The 20,638-nt window shown below is 33.7% G+C and overlaps 1 protein-coding gene across 1 annotated transcript; it reads right to left on the reverse strand.

The window, feature by feature from the left end:
* Positions 1-17,806: 17,806 nt before the first annotated feature.
* LOC127084882 (40S ribosomal protein S5) lies at positions 17,807-19,915 on the reverse strand. Its single transcript, XM_051025399.1, has 5 exons — positions 19,715-19,915; positions 19,499-19,593; positions 19,061-19,332; positions 18,131-18,334; positions 17,807-18,015 (listed from the first exon to the last, which is right to left on the reverse strand). The coding sequence occupies exons 2-5, from the start codon at positions 19,589-19,591 to the stop codon at positions 17,961-17,963; spliced, it is 624 nt and encodes a 207-aa protein (XP_050881356.1). The 5' UTR covers positions 19,592-19,593; positions 19,715-19,915; the 3' UTR covers positions 17,807-17,960.
* Positions 19,916-20,638: the final 723 nt, after the last annotated feature.

Below are 20,638 nucleotides of genomic sequence, written 5' to 3' on the forward strand. Positions count from 1 at the left end.
CTTTTTTCGCTTTTATTTGGTCTTTGGTTTGTTGGAGCATTTGGAATGCTAGAAATAATTTGGTTTTTGAACATTCTATTTGGAATGTGGTAGAGATTTTATTGATTATTAAATCAATTGGGTGGGATTGGATTTCTATTTTGTCTAAGGGGAGTATAGATATTAATAGAGATTTATGGTTTGCTAATCCTTCTAATTTCATTGGATTGTAACTTTTTTCCCTTTGTATTGGGTTGCACCCCTTGTGCGTATTAATACAAGTGATTATCAAAAAAAAATTAATTAATTCATAATTCACATCAATATGTTTCAATCACCCTATAAACTTTTAAAATTGTTTCTATGACCATAGTGAGGGTCATAGGTTTCTTTTGAAATGGGAAAGTGAAACAGTATATATATATATATATATATATATATATATATATATATATATATATATATATATATATATATATATATATATATATATATATATATATATATATATATATATATATATATATATATATATATATTATATATATATATATATATAATATATATATATATATATATATATATATATATATATATATATATATATATATATATATATATATATATATATATATATAATTTCTATTAATAAAGTACAAGAGGTGTTAAACCTAATAGAAGAGTAAATCAATAAAAAAGAGAAAAAATAACCCTCAATAATAGAAAATTACACTAAGACATATTTCATGGAATTAGAGTTCCAAACATCTCTAACTAAATCAATTCTACCTTTCAACAAGGGAAATCTAATTCCATCCTAAAGACTTAATCAAAGACAAAATGTCTCCACAATTCTCAAATTTATATTAAAAACCACTTTGTTCATAGTCAACCACACACACCAACAAACTAACAAGCAAAAGAAAGTAAAAAAGAGAAGATTTAATGAAACAACACAACCTTTCTTTGAGCTGCACTAAAAACGGAACCACAGAATTAGCAATTGTCACATCATCCACCACTTCAGTGTCGTCTGCATCACAGCCCAACCAACGCAGAACAATCCTCTACACTAAACTGGTTCTGCTACACGCAAAGAAACATATGCCCAACTGATTATTCCACCCTATCGCACAGTGGACAAATGTTTCCATTCAAAACATGTGACATTTATCTATTACAAAACTCAATTCTATTGGGTAAACTATTCAAAATAAGCTTCCAACCAAACAACTTCACTTTACTCGGAAAACATTCCAAACTAAATTGAACTCTTTTAAACACTCCTCTTTCAACACAAAATTTTGGGACTTCAAATCATATAACCTCCTATAACTATTTTTCACCGAAAATTCCTCCATATTTTTCCACCGCACAACTTTATCATTCTCATCAAGATTTGATTTAACGTCCCTCAAAATTGAAACCAAAACCAACGATTCATCACCAACCTCTCCAGGAAGAACATGACCAGCAACCTCCAAACCCCAATACCAACAAGAATCCAACCAATAACTCATATCTTCCACCTTAAACTTGAATTTGCACAAACTTCGTACACAAGCGGAAAAAGCTTCTTCGACAGAGTCGCACCCAACCAACAATCATTCCAAAAATTAATACTCACATCACTCCCCAACTTGCAAGAGATACTATTGGAAAACCACAATTGACCATCAAAATTAAGATTACAAACCGCCCCCACGTCCCTTCACCAAAGCGGAGAATTCTTTAAAACTCAAACCGACTCATCCCCAAGAAAATTCACCATACCATCTTTATACCTAAAATGAATATGATTGAGCCACAAAGCCTCCTTTTCCAATAAAAGCCTCCACCCCCACTTACTAATCAAAGAAAAGTTAAAATTATCAATACTCTTGACTCCTAAACCACCCTCCTTTTTAGAAAGACATACCCTCTCTTAACTAACCCAACACACCTTCCCCCTATCATTGTCATTGCCCCACAAAAAATCCCTTTGAATCTTAAATATCTCCTTTATATTGCACTACGGAGCTTTGAAAAAAGAAAGCATGTAAATAGGAATATTGTTGAGCACCGAATTCAAAAGAGGAACCTTCCTACCCAAAGATAAATATTTGTCACGTCAATTTTGAAAGAACTAAAGACCAAGTTTCCTTGCATCGATGATTAGCTCCCGTCGAAATACCAAGAAACATGAAAGGAAAATTTCACATCTCACAAGTCAAGAAAGTTGAAGTCGTTTTCATAAAATTACCATCCAAATGAACTTCATATAACTTAATTTTGTTCAAATTGATACAAAAACCTGAAGCAAACTCAAAACCTCTTAGCATCGCCTTAATGCACCACAAATTAGGCCACAAACCATCGCAAATAAGAATCATATCATCCATAAATTGCAACATCTCAAAATGGATATGCTCATTAAAATGAAAACCCTTAAAACTTCCAAAATCACAGGCATTTCTCTTTAAGCCAACTAAGCCCTCCACCACCAAAAGAAAGAGAAAGGGAGATAAGGGATCCCCCTGTATAAGCCATCTAGAAGCAATAAAATCTTTTGTAGGACTATGGTTCACCAAAATCGACATAGAGCTAGAAAATATCGTCGATTCCATCCAAGACAACCATTTCTAACCAAAACTCATCCTTTTAAGCACATATCTAAGAAATCCCCACGACACACATGCATATGCTTTCTTAAAGTCAACTTTCACCACTAAGCACTCTCTTTTATTCCTTTTGGAAAAGTCTAACACATCATTAAGAACCAACACCCCATTTAAAATTTGTCGGCCTTCTATAAAAGTTGTTTGTGAAGAAGAAACTAACTTGCCAATCATTACTTTCAACCTTATAACTAAAATATTAGAGATAAAACTATATAAATAACCCACCAAACAAATTGGTCTAAACTCATCAATACTTTACGGATTATCTGCTTTAGGAATGAGAGCAATAAAAAACACGGTGATAGCTTTAAGAAGCTTACCATGCTCATAAAATTCCTAAACAAACTTAATTACATCAATTTTCACAAAATCCTAACACTTCTTTAAAAAAACCAAGAGGGAAGCCATCCGAACCCGGACTCTTATCACAATCACTCAACCACACCACTTCTTTAATCTCATTAATCAAAAAAAGAGATTCAATGAAAGATCTATCGATATCGTCATCTTAAAGAGAATAGAAAAACACATTATCCATTACTGGTCTAATCGACCGATTATGTAAATGATTGGGCTATGATTCAAATGACTCAAACAAATCGATCTAAACTCATCAATACTTTACAGATGGTCTGTTTTAGGAATGGGAGCAATAAAATACCCATTGATAGCTTTGGGAAGGTTACCATGCTCATAAAATTCCTGAACAAACTTAACTACATCATTTTTCACAAAATCCCAACACTTCTTAAAAAACAAGAGGGGAGCCATCCAGACTTGGGCTCTTATCACAATCACTCAACCATGAAACTTATTTAATCTCTTCAATCAAAAAAGTAGATTCAGTGAAAGATCTACCATCATCTGAAAGAGACTTAAAAAAACACCTTATCCATCACCGGTCTAATCGGAACCGATTCTATAAATGATCGAGCTATGATTCAAATGACTTAGATTTGAAAGGTTTGATTCAATGATTATGAACATTTAAGTTAATTACTGGGCTATGGTTATGAACATTTGAGTCAATGAAAATCTTAGTGTTTGTTTGAGGAAGCATTTTAACGAGAGAAAGTAATTTTTTAAGGGAATTTAAAATGATTTGACCAAACTTTATTGTTTGGATAAAAAAATATGGAGAATTGTTAAAATGATGTAAATTAATGAAGTATTTTATTCAATCTAAATTTAAGGAATTTCTTATGACACCAAAAAGTAAAGAATTTGAAATTACTCATTAACTTTATGTAATGCAAATGTTAAATTTTTTATTATTAATTTTTATTCTACAAGATGGTCATCTTAATTTATGAAACTTTCAAATTCATTATCAAAATTTTCAAAATTTGTAGTAAGTCCCTAATAATTTTTAAATTTTATAAATTGATCCCTTTAAACTTTCAAAATTTCTAAATTGGTCTACTTTTCATATCTTATATTTTGTCCAAAATTTTTATAATTTTATAAAAATGACACCAAAAATTTAACAATGAATCATTCTAAAATCCATCCAAACAAAAAAAAATTAAGAATGAATAAATTTCAATTAAATTATTTAAATTGCTTAGAATTTTAATTTTTTAAAAAAATTTCAATTACTTTATCCAAAAGATGTGGGAAAAGTATATGAATAATCATTAGTTGTTAAACAAAAGAAGTAAATATGTGAATTTTAAACAACATACATAACACGTCTCTTTAGTAAGAAAATATGTTTTGGAGTCTTTAATTGTCATTTTGATTTATTATTTATAAATCAATGTTTATGGGTAATGATTTGTAGTATAGAAAATGCAATTAGCGAGAAAAATAGATGGAAAAGTTGTTGGAAATCCTTCAAAATCTATGGAGAATTTCAATCAATCTTGACGAACAAGATTGTTATTACTCACATAATAGCAATGAAAAGAAAAGAACAATGGAGAAAGAAAGAGTGTAAAGAACGATGAAGACAAAGAGTAATAAAATTCTGCAGAGTTTCTCTCTGTCCATAAACTGTGGAAAACTTCTTATTCACTTTGTAACTGCAAAATACTGTGAATACAAATGTTATGAATACTTTATTCACTTCATTACAAAAATAAGGGTTACTCCTTCTATTTATAGATTTAGGTTAACTTGGACCTCAAGCTAGAGCCCAAAACTATAAAAGTCAAAAATAGCTAACACTACTAAAATAGGCCTAAGTCGAAATCCTATGTGAAGCAACATGCTTCGACACGTCGACACACTAGGTGGTTTGACACTTCCTTGCTCTATCGATCAACCTGCTTCGACACAAGAAATTACAATTCAACACACCACCTAATTCATTGTGTCTAAGTTATCTACATTCATCATAGCTCTTAGTCTTCTGAACACTTCGATCTACACTCCCTTCGTCATGATGTCTGCAGTTTGATTCTCAGTTCTGCAGTGTTTCACATTCATCTTCCCATATGCTACCTGCTCTCGAAGATGATAGAACCTCATTTCGATGTGCTTGCTTCGACCATGTGCTATTGGATTCTTCGCCAAATTGATATCTGACAAGCTGCCGATCTTCATGGCAATTGCTCCATGACTCTTCGCTGTTATTTCTTCGACCAGATATACCATCCATGTTGCTTGACATGCACAAAGAGAAGCAGATATGTATTCTGCTTTGCACGATGATAATGTCACTACTGGCTCTTTTCTCGAACTCCAAGCAACCGGTACACCACCTAGCATAAACATATAGCCAACTGTGGATTTTCGATCCTCAGCATCACTACACCAACTTGAGTCGGTGTATCCCACTAATTTGCATTCTTTTCTTTCATCAGTTGCAGGAAACAAAATTCCATAGTCGAAAATTCCTTTCAGATACCTTAGCATCCTCTTCGTCGCTGTTATATGTGATACTTTTGGCTTCTAAATGAACCTACTCATCATACCTACATTGTATGCTAAGTCAGGCCTTGTGTGACAAAGGTATCAAAGTGACCCAATAAGTCTTCTATACTGGGTTGGATCGACATCATATGAATCTGAATCTTTCGACAGTTGTAATCTGGACTCAGCTGGAGTCGAAGTTGGGTTGCAATCTTGCATCTCAAATCTCTTGAGAATTTCACCTGTATACCTTCTTTGATGCATCATCAAACCTCTACCACTCTTGTAGAATTCAATGCCAAGGAAATATGAAATGCCACCCAAATCTTACATTTCGAATTCCTTGTTGAGATCACCTTTAAAGTCTTCGATCTCCTTCTTGCAACTACCTGTTATCAACAGGTCATTGACATAGAGACATAGTATAAGTAATTCACTCTTGCTTCTTCTTACATATACTCCATGTTCACTTGTGCACTTCACAAATTCCTTCTCCCTTAGAAAGCCATCTATCTTCTTGTTCCAAGCTCTTGGAGCTTGTTTAAGTCCGTACAGGGCTTTATGCAGCCTGTACACCTTTCTTTCTTCACCTTGTTTCACAAACCTAGCTGGTTGTGCAACATAAACTTCTTCTTCTAAGGGGCCATTAAGGAATGCACATTTCATATTCATATGACACATCTTCCAGTTGTTCATATTTGCTAGACCAACAACCAACCTGATTGTTTTGATCCTAGCAACAGGTGTAAAAACTACATTGAAGTGACCAAGTGTTGTTGACTTCGATTGACTTCAGTTCTTCGTCCATTGCTTTCATCCACTTTGAATCTTTCAATTCCTCAACTGCATTGACAGGTTCGACATCTGCGTAGAAAGCATAATGTACCAGCTCACCTTCTTTATCGACCACATCATCTGATGTAATCACACATTCTTGCAACCTTGCAGGCATATGTCTTGTTCTTTAAGGTCTGCTCGTACTTGCTTCACCTCTGATTTCTTCCTGTCGAACTTCTCTTTCGACTTCACTAGCCGGTTCATCACAAAAGATTCTCACTGAATCTTTCTTGACATTCTCAGTCCAATCCCACTCCTTAAGCTCATCTATGATCACGTCCCTGCTGATCACTACTTGCTTATTCACTGGGTCGAACAACTTGTATCCTCGAGTCAAATGATATCCTATTAGGATCATCTGATTGGACTTGTCATCAAGTTTTCTTCTCAACTTATCTGGCACATGTCTATGTGCTTTAGATCCAAACACCCTCATATGACTCAAGTTAGGCTTGACACCAGACCAACATTCTTCTAGCGTGACTCTTTCTAGCTTCTTTATCGGACATCTGTTCAGGATATATGTCACAGTCAATATAGCTTCTCCCCATAATTCTTTGGGTAGATGCTTGTCTTTCAACATACTTCTAACCATATTCATAATGGTTATATTCTTCCTTTTTGCGACTCCATTCTATTGTGGAGTGTAGGGTGGAACCATCTCATTCACAATCCCTTCTTTCACATATAATGAATCGAAATATTTTGACACATATTCTCCACCACCATCAGTCCTCAAAATCTTGATCTTTCAACCGCTCTGTCTTTCGACCATAGATTTAAACTTGGAAAATACCTCGATCACTTCACTTTTCTTTTGGATCAGGTAAGACCATAGTTTTCGACTGAAATCATATATGAATGAAACAAAGTATTTGTTACCTCCAATCGAATCCACCTGGCGAGGACCACATACATCAGAGTATATGACTTCAAGAATTTTCTTCAACCTTCTTCCTGCATCCTTACTGAATTTGTTCTTATGTTGCTTTGCCTCCACACATTCTTCACACACTTCGTTTGGAATGTCGATTTCTGGTAATCCTGAAACCATATTTCTTCTCTTCAAATCTTTGATGTCTTTGAAATTGAGATGACCAAGCCTATAATGCCATATCCATTCATCTTTGTTGGCTGCTATTGCAAGGCACTTATGCTCCATCACATTTAGTTCAATCTTCAAGGTTCTATTCTGAGACATTATAGCCTTCAAGATCAACCTTCCATTTGAGTCGAGAACTTTCATCATCTTGTCTTCGATCGACACCTCGTAGTTCTTTTTGACTAACTGTCCTAGGCTGAGAAAATTACTCTTCATGCCTGGTATGTACAAGACATTTAAAGTTACTAACCTCTTGCCATCTTTCCTCATAATCAGAACATCACCAACACCTTCGGCTGCTAGAGTGTTGTCATTTGAAAATTTCACCATGTTCTTCATTGAGGGTTTTATGTTGACAAACCAATCTTTTCTTCCAGACATGTGTGATGAGCATCTTGAATCCAAGTACCACTGGTCCTTGAATCTCTCTTCTTCTCTTGTTGTAACCATCAACAACGTCTCTTCTTCTTCGTGTTTTGCCAGCTTTGCATAAGTTTTTTGATTCTTATGCTTTTCTGGACAATCACAAGAATAGTGGCCATAACTTTGACAATTGTAACACTGAATGTGACTCTTGTCTGGATTTTGACCATCACCTTTTCCTCTACCTGCAACACCACCTCTTTGGTTGTCTTGGTTCCAGGGTTTTCTCTGATTCGACCTGTTTCCTTCTTGCTTATTTCGACCAGTCGAATTGTTGTAGCCTCCTCTGACTTTGTTTCCGTTGGAGCTTCCTTTGCCTTTTCTTTCTTTCGCTGATTGAGCCTGCAAAACCATATCACTCTTCGACTTTCCTGCAGCTCTTTCAGCCATTCTTTGTTCATGAGATTCAAGCGTTCCTTGAAGCTCTTCCTTTGTCAATTTTGATAAATCTTTCGAATCTTCTATGGCTACTACCACGTGGTCGAACTTTGGAGCCAACGACCTCAAGACCTTTCCAACAACAAATCTTGATGTCAACACTTCTCTACATACCTTGATTTGATTCACCAGTTTCGTAACCTTGGTGAAAAAACCAGTTATGCTTTCATTGTCCTCCAATTGATTTCTTCAGAATTTCCCATGCTTCTTTCGCTGACTCTGCATCACTAACCTTTTCAAAGTTATTTGCATCAACACATTGATGGATTATAAAGATATCTTTATAATCTTTCTTCTTCAATTATTTATGTGCAGCCTTTTCTTGATTTGTCGTGACTTCTGCAAGCGTTGCTACTCCTTCCTTCACAAGATCCCAAAGATCTTGATAACATAACACAACCTTTATCTGCTTGCACCAATTCTTATAATTGTTGTTCTTGAGAATCGGAAGATTTGATGGGAAATGTCTGTTTGGATGATTTATTGCCATGGTGATTTTCTTCCCACGAATCGATTAAACCGGAGCTTTGATACCAGATGTTGGAAAACCCCCAAAATCTATGGAGAATTTCAATCGATCTTGATGAATAAGATTGTTATTACCCACACAATAGCAATGAAAAGAAAATAACAATGGATAAAGAAAGAGTGTAAAGAACGATGAAGGAGAAGAGTAATAAAATTCTGCAGAGTTTCTCTCTGCCCATAAACTGTGGAAAACTTCTTATTCACTTTGCAACTGCAAAATATTGTGTATAGAAATGTTATGAATACTTTATTCACTTCATTACAAAAATAAGGGTTACTCCCTCTATTTACAGATTTAGGTTAACTCGGACCTCAAGTCAAGGCCCAAAACTATAAAAGCCCAAAATAGCTAATACTACTAAAATAGGCCTAAGTCGAAATCCTGTGTGAAGCAACATGCTTCGACACTTCGACACACTAACACAACTCAACACACTAGGTGGTTCGACACTTCCTTGCTCTGTCAAGCAACCTGCTTCGACACAAGGAATTGTAATTCAACAAAAGTTTGCTTGTTAATGCTTATAATATATTAAAAAGATTGAATAGGAAAAAGTGTTGGTTTGTTATTGAAGATTGGAGAATGGTGGTGTGTGTTAGATTTTATGTAGGTATTGTTGTGTTGAAAATTCTCCACATATATTAAACCATTTTAAGAGTATTTCATCCAAGGGTAGCTCAAATTATGTGTAAATTTATATGCGTAGTCCGTCTTAATACATATCCTATATGTCCATGTAACTATTTGTGTGAAAACCTACTTATGGGAAATGTTATTCAAACTTCTCATTCTCATCAATTTTATTTGGTAAGTTTTTCAAAATTTCCTTTTATTTTTTATTTTGATTTGTAGTTAGTTTTTAAGTTATTTTAGTTAATTAGACAATAGTGTAAACAAATTTGGTAGGCTAGAAGAACATACATTGACTGATTTTTGGAGGATTAGGTATGCAATTGCATTTTTGCCATGGTTGAGAATCGTGACTTTGTCCGGAGATACATCTTCAGATTTTCTCAATATTATTTTCGAAGATGCATCTCCGGATTGGACTCAGGCTAAAATTTGGCAAATTTTGTGGATATTGTGGATTTGTACTGACATGTTATTTATCTTTGTGATGGTTTGTAAAGCATGTGCAATGGGTGATAACAACACCGAAAACAACGCTGGCAAAGTTGGGTTGGGACGTGTGTTACAAACCGCTTCAGTAAGAAATGAGAGGGTTGCAGTTAGGACGGCAAGGCCACAGATTAATGATAACTCATTTGATGGTTCGCAACCATCATGTTTGCAGCGCCTAGATTCTGCTTCTCATATCTTTCTCTCTCAGGCATCCACTACACGGGGCCACGAGTCCTCAGATGATGCAGCAGACCCTAAAGTCCCTTAATCCCTTGAAGGTCGTGAGGAAGTCGTTGGCCCATTAGATAGTTGTCAAGGAGACCCATATGACACCTCCTTACTTCATCTTTATGCAAATCATGTTGCTAGACATATATAGGAAGGAGATGTATATTTCTTTTGCAATACATATGTTTTCAACTAATTTAATTGATGTTTATGGTAATATTTTATTTTTATATGAGCGTATTTGTTTGAAATCGCTAAACCACTAGAGGAATATATTGAAGTTGGGGCAGCCCACTGCTTTTTGGTTTCAGGATGTTCTTCGTTATTTCGGTTTTGTTGCGTACATGATCATATCACATGGCATGTAAGCATCTTTTACTAAGAGGTGACATTCTGATACTTCGTCATTCCACCTTCTTATAGGCGGGATGACCATCACCTTAGATGACGTCTTATGCCTCATGCATCTTCCCATCAGGGGAGAACTACTGGGCCACTTGAGGATCGGTCGAGAGGAAGGCATCGACATGGTGGTCACACATTTGGGGGTTGACTCAACTGAGGCCCCACAGGAGGCACATGACACAAGAGGTGTTCATGTTAGTTTTAGTTTTTTGGAAAAGTTGTATAAATACCATTTTCAGAAGGTTGTGGACACCGAAGACGATGACATGCAGGTTGGGTACCATCGGACTTACCCATTGAGGTGTTACCTCTTGTTCTTGGTTGGCACGTCCACTTTTGTGGACAAAAGTGAAACCTATTTTTATGTAGTTTGCCTTCAATATTTTATCGACTTGACTGCGATTCACGAGTACAATTGGGAGACCGCATGTTTGGCATACCTGTACTCGAAGCTGGGAACGGGTTGTCTTTGGAAGACACCGCAGATAACATGGAGTTGTACGTTGTTTACGGTAATTTGTTGTTACTAATATTTTCATAATTCATTTTTTACACTTGTTATTAATATAGTATCTGAACCATTTCAAGAATGGATCATGTCCCACTTCCTTCGCATCATCGGGTTTGAAGTTGTGTCTACCTACACTAAGGAATACTCATGTGCATCCGCTTATGTTCACTCAAGGGGAATAATGCGGTTGAGCCATTCATATTGCATCTTGATCATCTCGTGACATATGACATTTTCTTCTACCTATACGGAGATCACCGCAAGACTCGTCAATTTAACGTCATTTCCTTATACTTTGGATGGATGGCATGTGGGTCATCCCTTATGTATCCTTATTTTCCCGAGCGAGTGATGCAGAAGTTTGCTTATCTACAGATTATTTCGAGATACCACTCAGAGTTCGCTCCCCCCACCGTTCGCCACAGAGATCTCGATGTGATACGTGACAATTTCGAGAGTCAGCTGGTACTAGAGGAGTATCGCAGGGTACTAGTTCTTGTAGAATGAGACTATGCAGATGGCTACATGACCTGGTTCTATAGGGTGTCACACTCTATCATGACACCAAACGCTCCTAGAAGACCACCTAGGTCAGCTAATTATGAGGTACTTGAGGCTTAGGATGACCAGATCGAGAGCGAGATGGTCATTTGTCGACGTGTTATGGAGATGGATAGAGCAGGCATAAAGCAAATACTCTTTGAGGATGGTAGTCCATAGTTGGCCCTCGTGGAGAACATGATTGTCGAATTACGAAATATCGTGTAGCACAGATGGGGGAGAAAAAGTTATGGGTTTGACATACGCATTAGTTTATGTTTGGATGTATTATTTTTTGTATATTTTGACAAATATTATGTATGGTGTTGCATTTTTTAATTAGTGTATCACTTTTTAATTTCATTTACCTTTAATTCAACTTGATTTTACTGTGATTTTACGTTAATATAATTTGGCCTCAAAAAATTATAATGGTGAGACAATGGTGGTGTTCTGAAACCATTCAGAGGAATTTTTAGAGATGCATCTCCAAAGTAATTCCCTTTTATAATTATCATGCTTCTGATAGATGTAAAAAAAATTCAGTGGGTATTTCGGAGATGCATCTTCGGATACACTCAAATAATATACGAAGATGTATCTTCGAACTATGTTTTGATCAAAATTGGGTGAATTTTAGAATAACATATTTTGGTGTGATTTGAATGCGTCTTAAGATACATCTCCGAATGCATGAAGGACAATTTCGAATTTTCAAAAATATGAAAGGACATTTAAAATGAGCATTTCCCTATTTTTATTGATTTTTATTGAATGTGGAGGGGCCTGGCCTACTTTCATCTCTCGTTGATCACATTTCTTGTTTGTTACCTCTTCACGTGTCAATTTCAATTCATTAATTAAGAAATATTTCCCTATTTTTATTTTTATTGAATGTGGAGGTAGGCATGGCAACATAACTCGTACCTGCGGATATCCATCTGAACCCGTCCCAAAATTGATGGAAAAAATCCGCTTTGATTGGGTTTGGGTTTGGATTTTCCCCGATTATAAAATATGGGGACGGATCGGATAATGGGGATATTAGTATCCATCCTGAATCCATTAAGGACGGGTTTGGATTTTAATTCACCATCCCCGTTTGGGTTTGGGGCAGAAAATGGAAATTGTTTAGGGGTTCGGATTTGGATTTGTGGGAGATAAAAACTGTCTCCAACTCGTTCGGTTGTCATATCTAGTGGAGAGGCTTTACCTAAAAATATCTTGCTAATCACATTTCATGTATGTAACCTCTTCATGTGTCAATTCCAATTCGTTAATTAGGAAATAACGATACTTCCTTCCATTAACAATGTTATAGTTTCATTCTGATAAATTGTTAAATGCCTTTAAATTATAGGAATAGTTAAATTAAATAATATTAATATTAAATTATTTTAAATTAAATAATCTGAAATTAATTTAACATGGTATTTTTATTAATAATAATAAAATAAGTAATAAATTATATTGGAGAACACTTGGTTGAAATTGTAAAGGTATCTTCCATCTTAATAAGAAGTCTTGAGTTCGAACTCAATCATATAATATTATTGATAAAAATAAAATTAAAAATAAATAATTTGAAATTAATTTAAAACATTTCTATCTAAAAATTATTTAAATTGTTAAATACCTTTTAAATTGTGAAAATCGTGCATTAATTTATTGAAAATTTTACAAAAATAATTATAATAAGTAAAATAAATAATAAATAAGTGGAACTATTAAAATAATCCTAATCTTTACACCAAATTTATGTAAATTACGTAACAACCTGTAAACATATTTGAAATCATTAAGATACCCCTAATTTTGAGACTAAAATTTGTTTAAATTACTTAAAAGTTTTTATATATAAGATATGTGTATAACTAATAAAATTGAGACTTCAAATAAAAATTGTCACAAAATCAATAGAACTTCATCAAGGATACTAAATAATTTATTTGATGTTAAAATATATTTTTAAGGTTTAATGTATATTTTGGTCCCTTAATTTAATTAAACATTTTGCTTTAGTTCTTTAATTGATTTTTTTTTTATAAAAGTAGCCCCTTAACTAACATTATGTTATCTGAAATTGTCATTTTCGTTAGTTTTTGTCAAAAAGAACGTTAAGTCTTGTGTTGGTGGACATTTGGAATCTGACCTATAATTTGTTAAATTTATTTTGTTTTAAAATTTAGAAATAAAAAAAGAAAGAAGTTGAAACGCATTAGGGCAAAGTTTGAATGAGAGAAACATAACTTGCATTATGAAGTTGAAAGGATAGTTGTTCCTTGCTTTCTTGAAGGTGAAACAAAAGTGTGACGAATGAAAGTTGAAGCACCAGCTCCAGTAAAAATGTAAACTTTTTTCTTTGGTCATCTTCCTTAATACTCCTTCTATCTTATGTAGCTTGAATATGCCATGAAGAAGAGGTTTCAATGTATTGTGCATCATTTTGATGAGTTTTCTAAGGAGTTTGTTAATTTTACCAAGTCGGGTTATAAAGGGTTAAAGACAATTTGGGATGTTAATCCTGATTATTGGAGTTATTTTGAAATTTTTGGTAAGTTAAATGAGTTAGGTTATCCAATTGTAGATAAACTTTGGTATTACGATAAAATGAATATTAATGACATTGTGTTGTTGGAAGATGACACGAAACTAACAGGATGAAATTAAGTGTAGTGATGACTAGGACATGCCATTTATATGTTACTCATCCTCTTACACAATCTGACATTATTGAGGAACTTATATTTTCACTAGAATACCTAATTCCCACTGTGTTTAAAGATGTTGTGGAAGAAGGAGTCAACTTGAATGAGGTCCTTACCATGTTTGAAATTGTTGTGGATGAAGGGTATAACTTGGATAAGAGGATAACTATGGTGGAAGAGAATATGGGTGATGAGGGGGGCACTGAGGTTGAAGTGAATGTGGGTGATGAAGGGACCACTGATGTGGAAGATAATATGGGTAATGAGGGGGGGCATTGGGGTTAAAGTGAATATGGGTGATGAAGGGACCACTGATATGGAAGAGAATGTGGGTAATGAGGGGGACCACTGAGGTTGAAGTGGATGTGGGTGATGAGGGGACCACTAAGGGACTAAACTATAACCATGAAGAAGTTGAGTGAGTTAATTGTAACCAAGGAGATGTGGAAATGGAAGGGGCCAATGAGGGGCTAAATTATAACTAGGAAGAAGTTGAGGGAGTTAATTGTATCCAAGGAGATGTGGAAACTGAGGGTAGTGAAGATAGTGCTTTGAATGTCTACTTTGAAGACTCATAAAATGATATAGTAATTGATGAAGATATAGTAGTTGATAATGAGGAAGTGGGTGTGAAAACCAAGTGAAAAGAAATGGAAAAGGCAAGGAAAAAGGGTGGGGGGAAAGGAAAAGGTAAAGCTAAAGGTAATGGGAAGGGGAAAACCAATGTTGGGAGACCAAATAAACAAAGGGAAGTGGAAGGATCATGTCATGGGAGTGGTTCACTTGATGATGTGAATGAAGGTGAGGTCTTAAAGGAAAAATTTAGAGGATTAAGTGACATTGAGGAGTATGATAGTGATGAGTTATCTCATGAGTATGAGTGAAGATGGTGAGATTTTAAAGGATCATTTTGTAACCTTCAAGCTTCCTAAAAGAATGGAAGACTACAAGTGGGAAGTGGGTACTTATTTTGTAACAAATGGTGAATATAAAGAGCCAATAAGAACATATGTTATACATTCTGGAAGAAACCTAAAATTTCAGAAAAATGATTAAAAAAAGAATGAGAATGATATGTAAGAAAAATTGTCCATGGGAGGCATATTGTGTAAATATATAAGGCAAAGAGACTTGGCAACTGAGGAAAATAGTGGGCATGCATACATGTAGTATGGACTACAAGGTTAGGTTCCTTAATTCCAAATGATTAGGCAAAAAGATTCAAAGCAATGTTAGAGAGAATCTAAATTTTAAGTTGAGTGATATTATGGAGAAAACACATGAAAAGTGGAATGTAGGAATCAACAAGACACTTGCATATAGAGCAAAGACACTTGTTGTTGATATTGTGGGTAGTTCATTTAGGGAGCAATATAAAAGAATTCATGATTATGGGCATTAACTATTAAGGGAAAATCCTGGATCAAATGTTAAAGTTACAAGTCAACCAAATATTAGATGGGTGTTTCTTAAAGGGATACTATAGTGGAGAAATACTAGTTTCCATTGGAAGATACCCAAATAATTAAATACTTCCAATTACATTTATTGTTGTTGAGGATGAAACTAATGATTTCTCACATGATTAAATCTTCATCTGCTTTAACTGTATTGCAGGGTTTGTTGCCAGCACTTGAAGAGTTGCTACCTAATGTTTACCAAAGATTTTGTGTTAGATACAACTATCTTAATCTTACCAAAGATTTTGTGTTAGATACAACTATCTTAATCTTTTTATAGTGTAGTTCACTTATTGTTCAATAAGTTCTAGTGTAGTCCCTTTATCATGACAAAGGTTTCAAAGTAGTCCCTTCAATGTATTTGCAAACATTTGTACAACAATTTCAGAAAGAAGTTTCCATGTCTTAAACTAAAGAACTGATGTGGAAGGCTGTAACTGCTAGTCATGTCAATGCATGAAAGAAAATCATGCTTGAAATCAAGCGCGTTAATTAGGAAGTACCTTATCAAAATCGCACCTAGGTTTTAAGGTTTATGACTAGTACGATATGTGACACTTTGGTGAATAACATGTCAGTATGAAGGTACAATTCTACCAAATATCAAAAAGAGGATGGCAAAGGAATAAAAAAAACAAACCATTAACTTGTGAGGTAATATGATTATATTGTGCTTTCTTCATATAATATCTCTATAATTAAATTGACTTATTATTAAATTGTGATTTCTATACGTTTTAGAGATGTGCAGGTGAATATGACTACTGAATTAGGTATATGTCATTTAATGAAAAAAATATATTATTAATCTTTCTAAAAAAGAATGCATGAAAGATCAGCAGTCAGAACTTGATGATTTTGTGTTTGACTACTATAAAAAAAATGCTATGAAACATGATATGCATGAATTCTTTATCTAATTAATGGAGAAATTATGTGACAAAAACTGATGTTGATCAACGGCAAGGGAGGACCCAGTAGGCCTAAGAGAAAAAAAGAAATAAGAGATTGAAGAAATTATGAGGGATGAATCACATCTAAAACAAGCAAAACATGGAATCATGTGAAATCATTATCATAAGAATTGTCACAACAAGGTCACAGGTAAACTGTCACCGACAAAAAACACAACACCGAAGTTAAAAAATGAAAACAAATTAAAAACAAAAGCTGAAACATGAAGATTCAATCCCTAAAATCTAAAAAAAAAAATCTGCAATATGGAGAACCAACCCTATAATACAAGTATAAGATAGATGCTGAATCAACAAATTACATTTGTTGACATATCATGCCACATAGTCGTTACTAACCTTTTTGACAAAAACTAATGTAGAGACCATTTTAGATACCAAGTGTTAATATAGTGACTGTAACATTTTTTTTAATTAAGAAACTAAAACAAAACATTTAATTAAATTAATGAACTACTCATACCCATTTTCAAATAATGTAAAAGTAAATAAAAATATAAGGGAAGCTTAGGAGATACAATGGAAGGGTGTAAGGAAATTGTTTAAAATTGAATGAAAAATAAAGGGTGTAAAGGAATTGTTTAAAATTGAACGAAACCAAATTGTTCAAACCATTGATTTGTGAATCAACTATTCTCTTTGATTTAATTATTTTAGATGTAATTGTATTTATTCAAACAATTTAATATAATTAGTTTATAATGCTATTGAGATCATGCGGGTTTGGTAGTGTAAACTCCAATAAAACTTATATTCTAGTTCATAATTTCAGAAATAGACATAGTATTAGTTCTTAAAAACGCAACTCATCAGTTAATTCAAAATTCACATAAATATTTTTCAATCTATGACGAGATTGAGGGTGATCTTCCTTTGTAATGAGAAAGTGAAGCTCTTAAAAACTTCTCTTCCTATTTATAAGTTGCATGTATATGATAGATAAAAGTTTGATGGTGATGAACTTTAAAATAAACACGATTCTGCGGATGTGTTGTTATCACAGTTATCACACATAATAACCATAAACGAAGGGATGGTATTCAAAACATTTCAACTTTAATGAACAAAATTACTCATAGTATGTGCACAAGCAAAAAGCCAGGAAACTAAATCCATAAAACATCATTAAATAAGGTAATGTGCGATAAAACAAAATCTAAGGTCAAAAATATCGCTGCAATGTGCTGCTTAACGATTAGCCTTAGCTACTCTTTCAATTTCATCTTTTTTCTTGATCGCATAACTGAAACAAAATATAATATTTATCAGCAAGTCACATTAAAATAAACAAAACAAAATAGTCAGATTAAGTTAATCAAAAAAACTGCTTATCAACGAATAGAACTATATTGGCACACCTGTTAGAGGAACCTTTGGCTGCATTAATAAGTTCATCAGCCAGACACTCAGCAATTGTCTTAATATTTCTGAAAGCAGCTTCACGTGCTCCGGTAATTAGAAGATAGATGGCTTGATTAACACGGCGAAGGGGTGAGATATCCACAGCCTGTCTTCTCACAACTCCAGCAGAACCAATTCGGGTTGCATCTTCACGAGGACCACTGAAAAGAGCCATACATACACAACATATCAGATTAAAAAAATTCTATTTCATTCATAAAAATGCATTTCAACACTAACTTAAACAACAACTGAGCACGTGGTTCGTTTGGTGCATCCACATCCTAATACTAATAATTACAAAATATCCTTTGACAGTAAGTAGATAATAACCAATACATAAAAATAACATAGCATACTGAAGCAACAATGCAACAGCCCCTTCCAGTTCTATAGCACCAACACCTCTAAAAAATGTGTTAGCATACATATCTGAAATCGACACTTATGATTACATTTAATTTATTCAATTTTTCAAATAGTTATCGGTGTATATCTGAAACCGACAATTATGATTACATTTAATTTATTCAATTTTTCAAATAGTTATCGGTGTAGTTGACGTGCCAATTTTGGTGTCTGTTCCCAGTGTCCGTGCTACATAGCTTCCAAGTATAGGAAAACAAACATTCTCACTACATCCTCCATGCAAAACCAAATAACTAAATAAGAACATTATTCCAAAATTTGCAAATGTTTCTTTAGGATAAAAGCTTAACTTGATTTACAATTATTTCTTCTCAATCATATTATTAGCATCATAGCATGAATATGCTAAACAAATTAGTGGATGTATCAAATTTGCTATATATCTCATACATATTTAACAATACCAAACACCAAAAACACAAACAAACATATAAATCATAATTCACAGCAAACCCTACCTGTTGATAACAGCATCAACAATAACCTGAATTGGGTTCTGATCAGTAAGCAAGTGAATAATCTCCATGGCGTGCCTCATGATTCCAACCGTCTTAAGCTTTTTTCCATTGTTCCTCCCGTGCATCATGAGAGTGTTGGTAAGCCTCTCAACAATGGGACACTGCGCTTTCCTGAACCTTTTGACAGAATATCTACCAGCAGTATGTGGAACATATGTCGCATGCTTTGATGCCGAAACTCCAATGTAATCACTCAGAGACACATCAGAAACCTAACACATCAAAAATAACAAAATTGCAAACAAAAAAAAATAATAACAAATTTCAATAACACTTCAAACCGAATATATAAAATAATTAATAATTAATTCATCATCCATAAACTAATTCACTGAATTGTTCGAATTACATAATCTAAAATACAAATCTGAATAAAACCTGAATGTCATCGAAGCTCCAGCGGTTAAAGAGTTTGACTTCGATCAGGGAAGGATCTGAAACTACAGCAGGTTCTTGAACAGCTTCAGCCATGGCTGCAAAAAAAAAAAATTCAAACAAAGTTAGTTATCGAAATCGAAAGAGTAAAAGATAAGGATAATTAACGAAATTCAGCTATGGCTGCATAAAAAAAAAGAATCAAACAAAATTCGTTACCGAAATCGAAAGAGGAATGGATACAGATAAGGAAGAAAGCTGGGAAAAGCAAGGAAAATGCTGTGTGAGAACGGTGTGGCTATGGAGGCAACAAAATCAATTTGCAGAAGAAGAGAAGTGTGTCAAAACCCTAACTTTCGAGTTCATCGATCAATTTAAAATAAAAGATCTAAACCCTAGAGAGATAAATATATGGGCCGGCCCATTAGTTTTGTTTGTATATGAGGAAATAACAAGAAAAATATTAAACACGTGGCTTTTTCGGTACATCAGGATATTAAAAAAACCAAAACTACTCTTAAAATTCAAAAAATACATTTTAAAATGCAATTCAACTACACCAAATCTGAATCTAAATGAACCATAGTTTAATTTTATAAATAAAATAATCTAAAAATTACTTTTTGTTTTCACGATACTTGAAGTGAGATAAGAAAAGTAAAGTGGCAATTTCAAAATTATGTAATAGTGTCACTCTCATAATGACACCTCAATTTCTTTTTACCAATAAAGTTAGGCCTCCTGCCATTTTTACTGAAAGAAGAAAATATAAATTATGAATTATAATAAAAATATTTAATAGTTTTATTATCAAGATAGAGAATAATTTAATTTTGTTTAATTTAGTTGTATTAACTAGTTTATAAATATTTTATTAAACATTTTGATTTTCACAGTGTTGAATTTTTTTTTTAATAATTTTGTATTTGGCCGTGTTTACCTTTTAAAAAAAATTGTATTGGAGGTACACAAATGGAGGGTAAAAAAAAACAGCAAAGTATTTTTATCTTAAGTTTTGTTGGGAGTATTTTTTTCTATTTATTTTAGAAATATATTTCTGTATTAGTTTTTGATAAAATGAGGATGTGACTTACTTATGAAGGGATGCAAATGATGCACCTCCAGAAATATATTTTTGAATTT

Source organism: Lathyrus oleraceus, chromosome 5 (genome assembly GCF_024323335.1).
Source record: "Lathyrus oleraceus cultivar Zhongwan6 chromosome 5, CAAS_Psat_ZW6_1.0, whole genome shotgun sequence".
NCBI classification, from domain to species: Eukaryota; Viridiplantae; Streptophyta; class Magnoliopsida; order Fabales; family Fabaceae; genus Lathyrus; species Lathyrus oleraceus.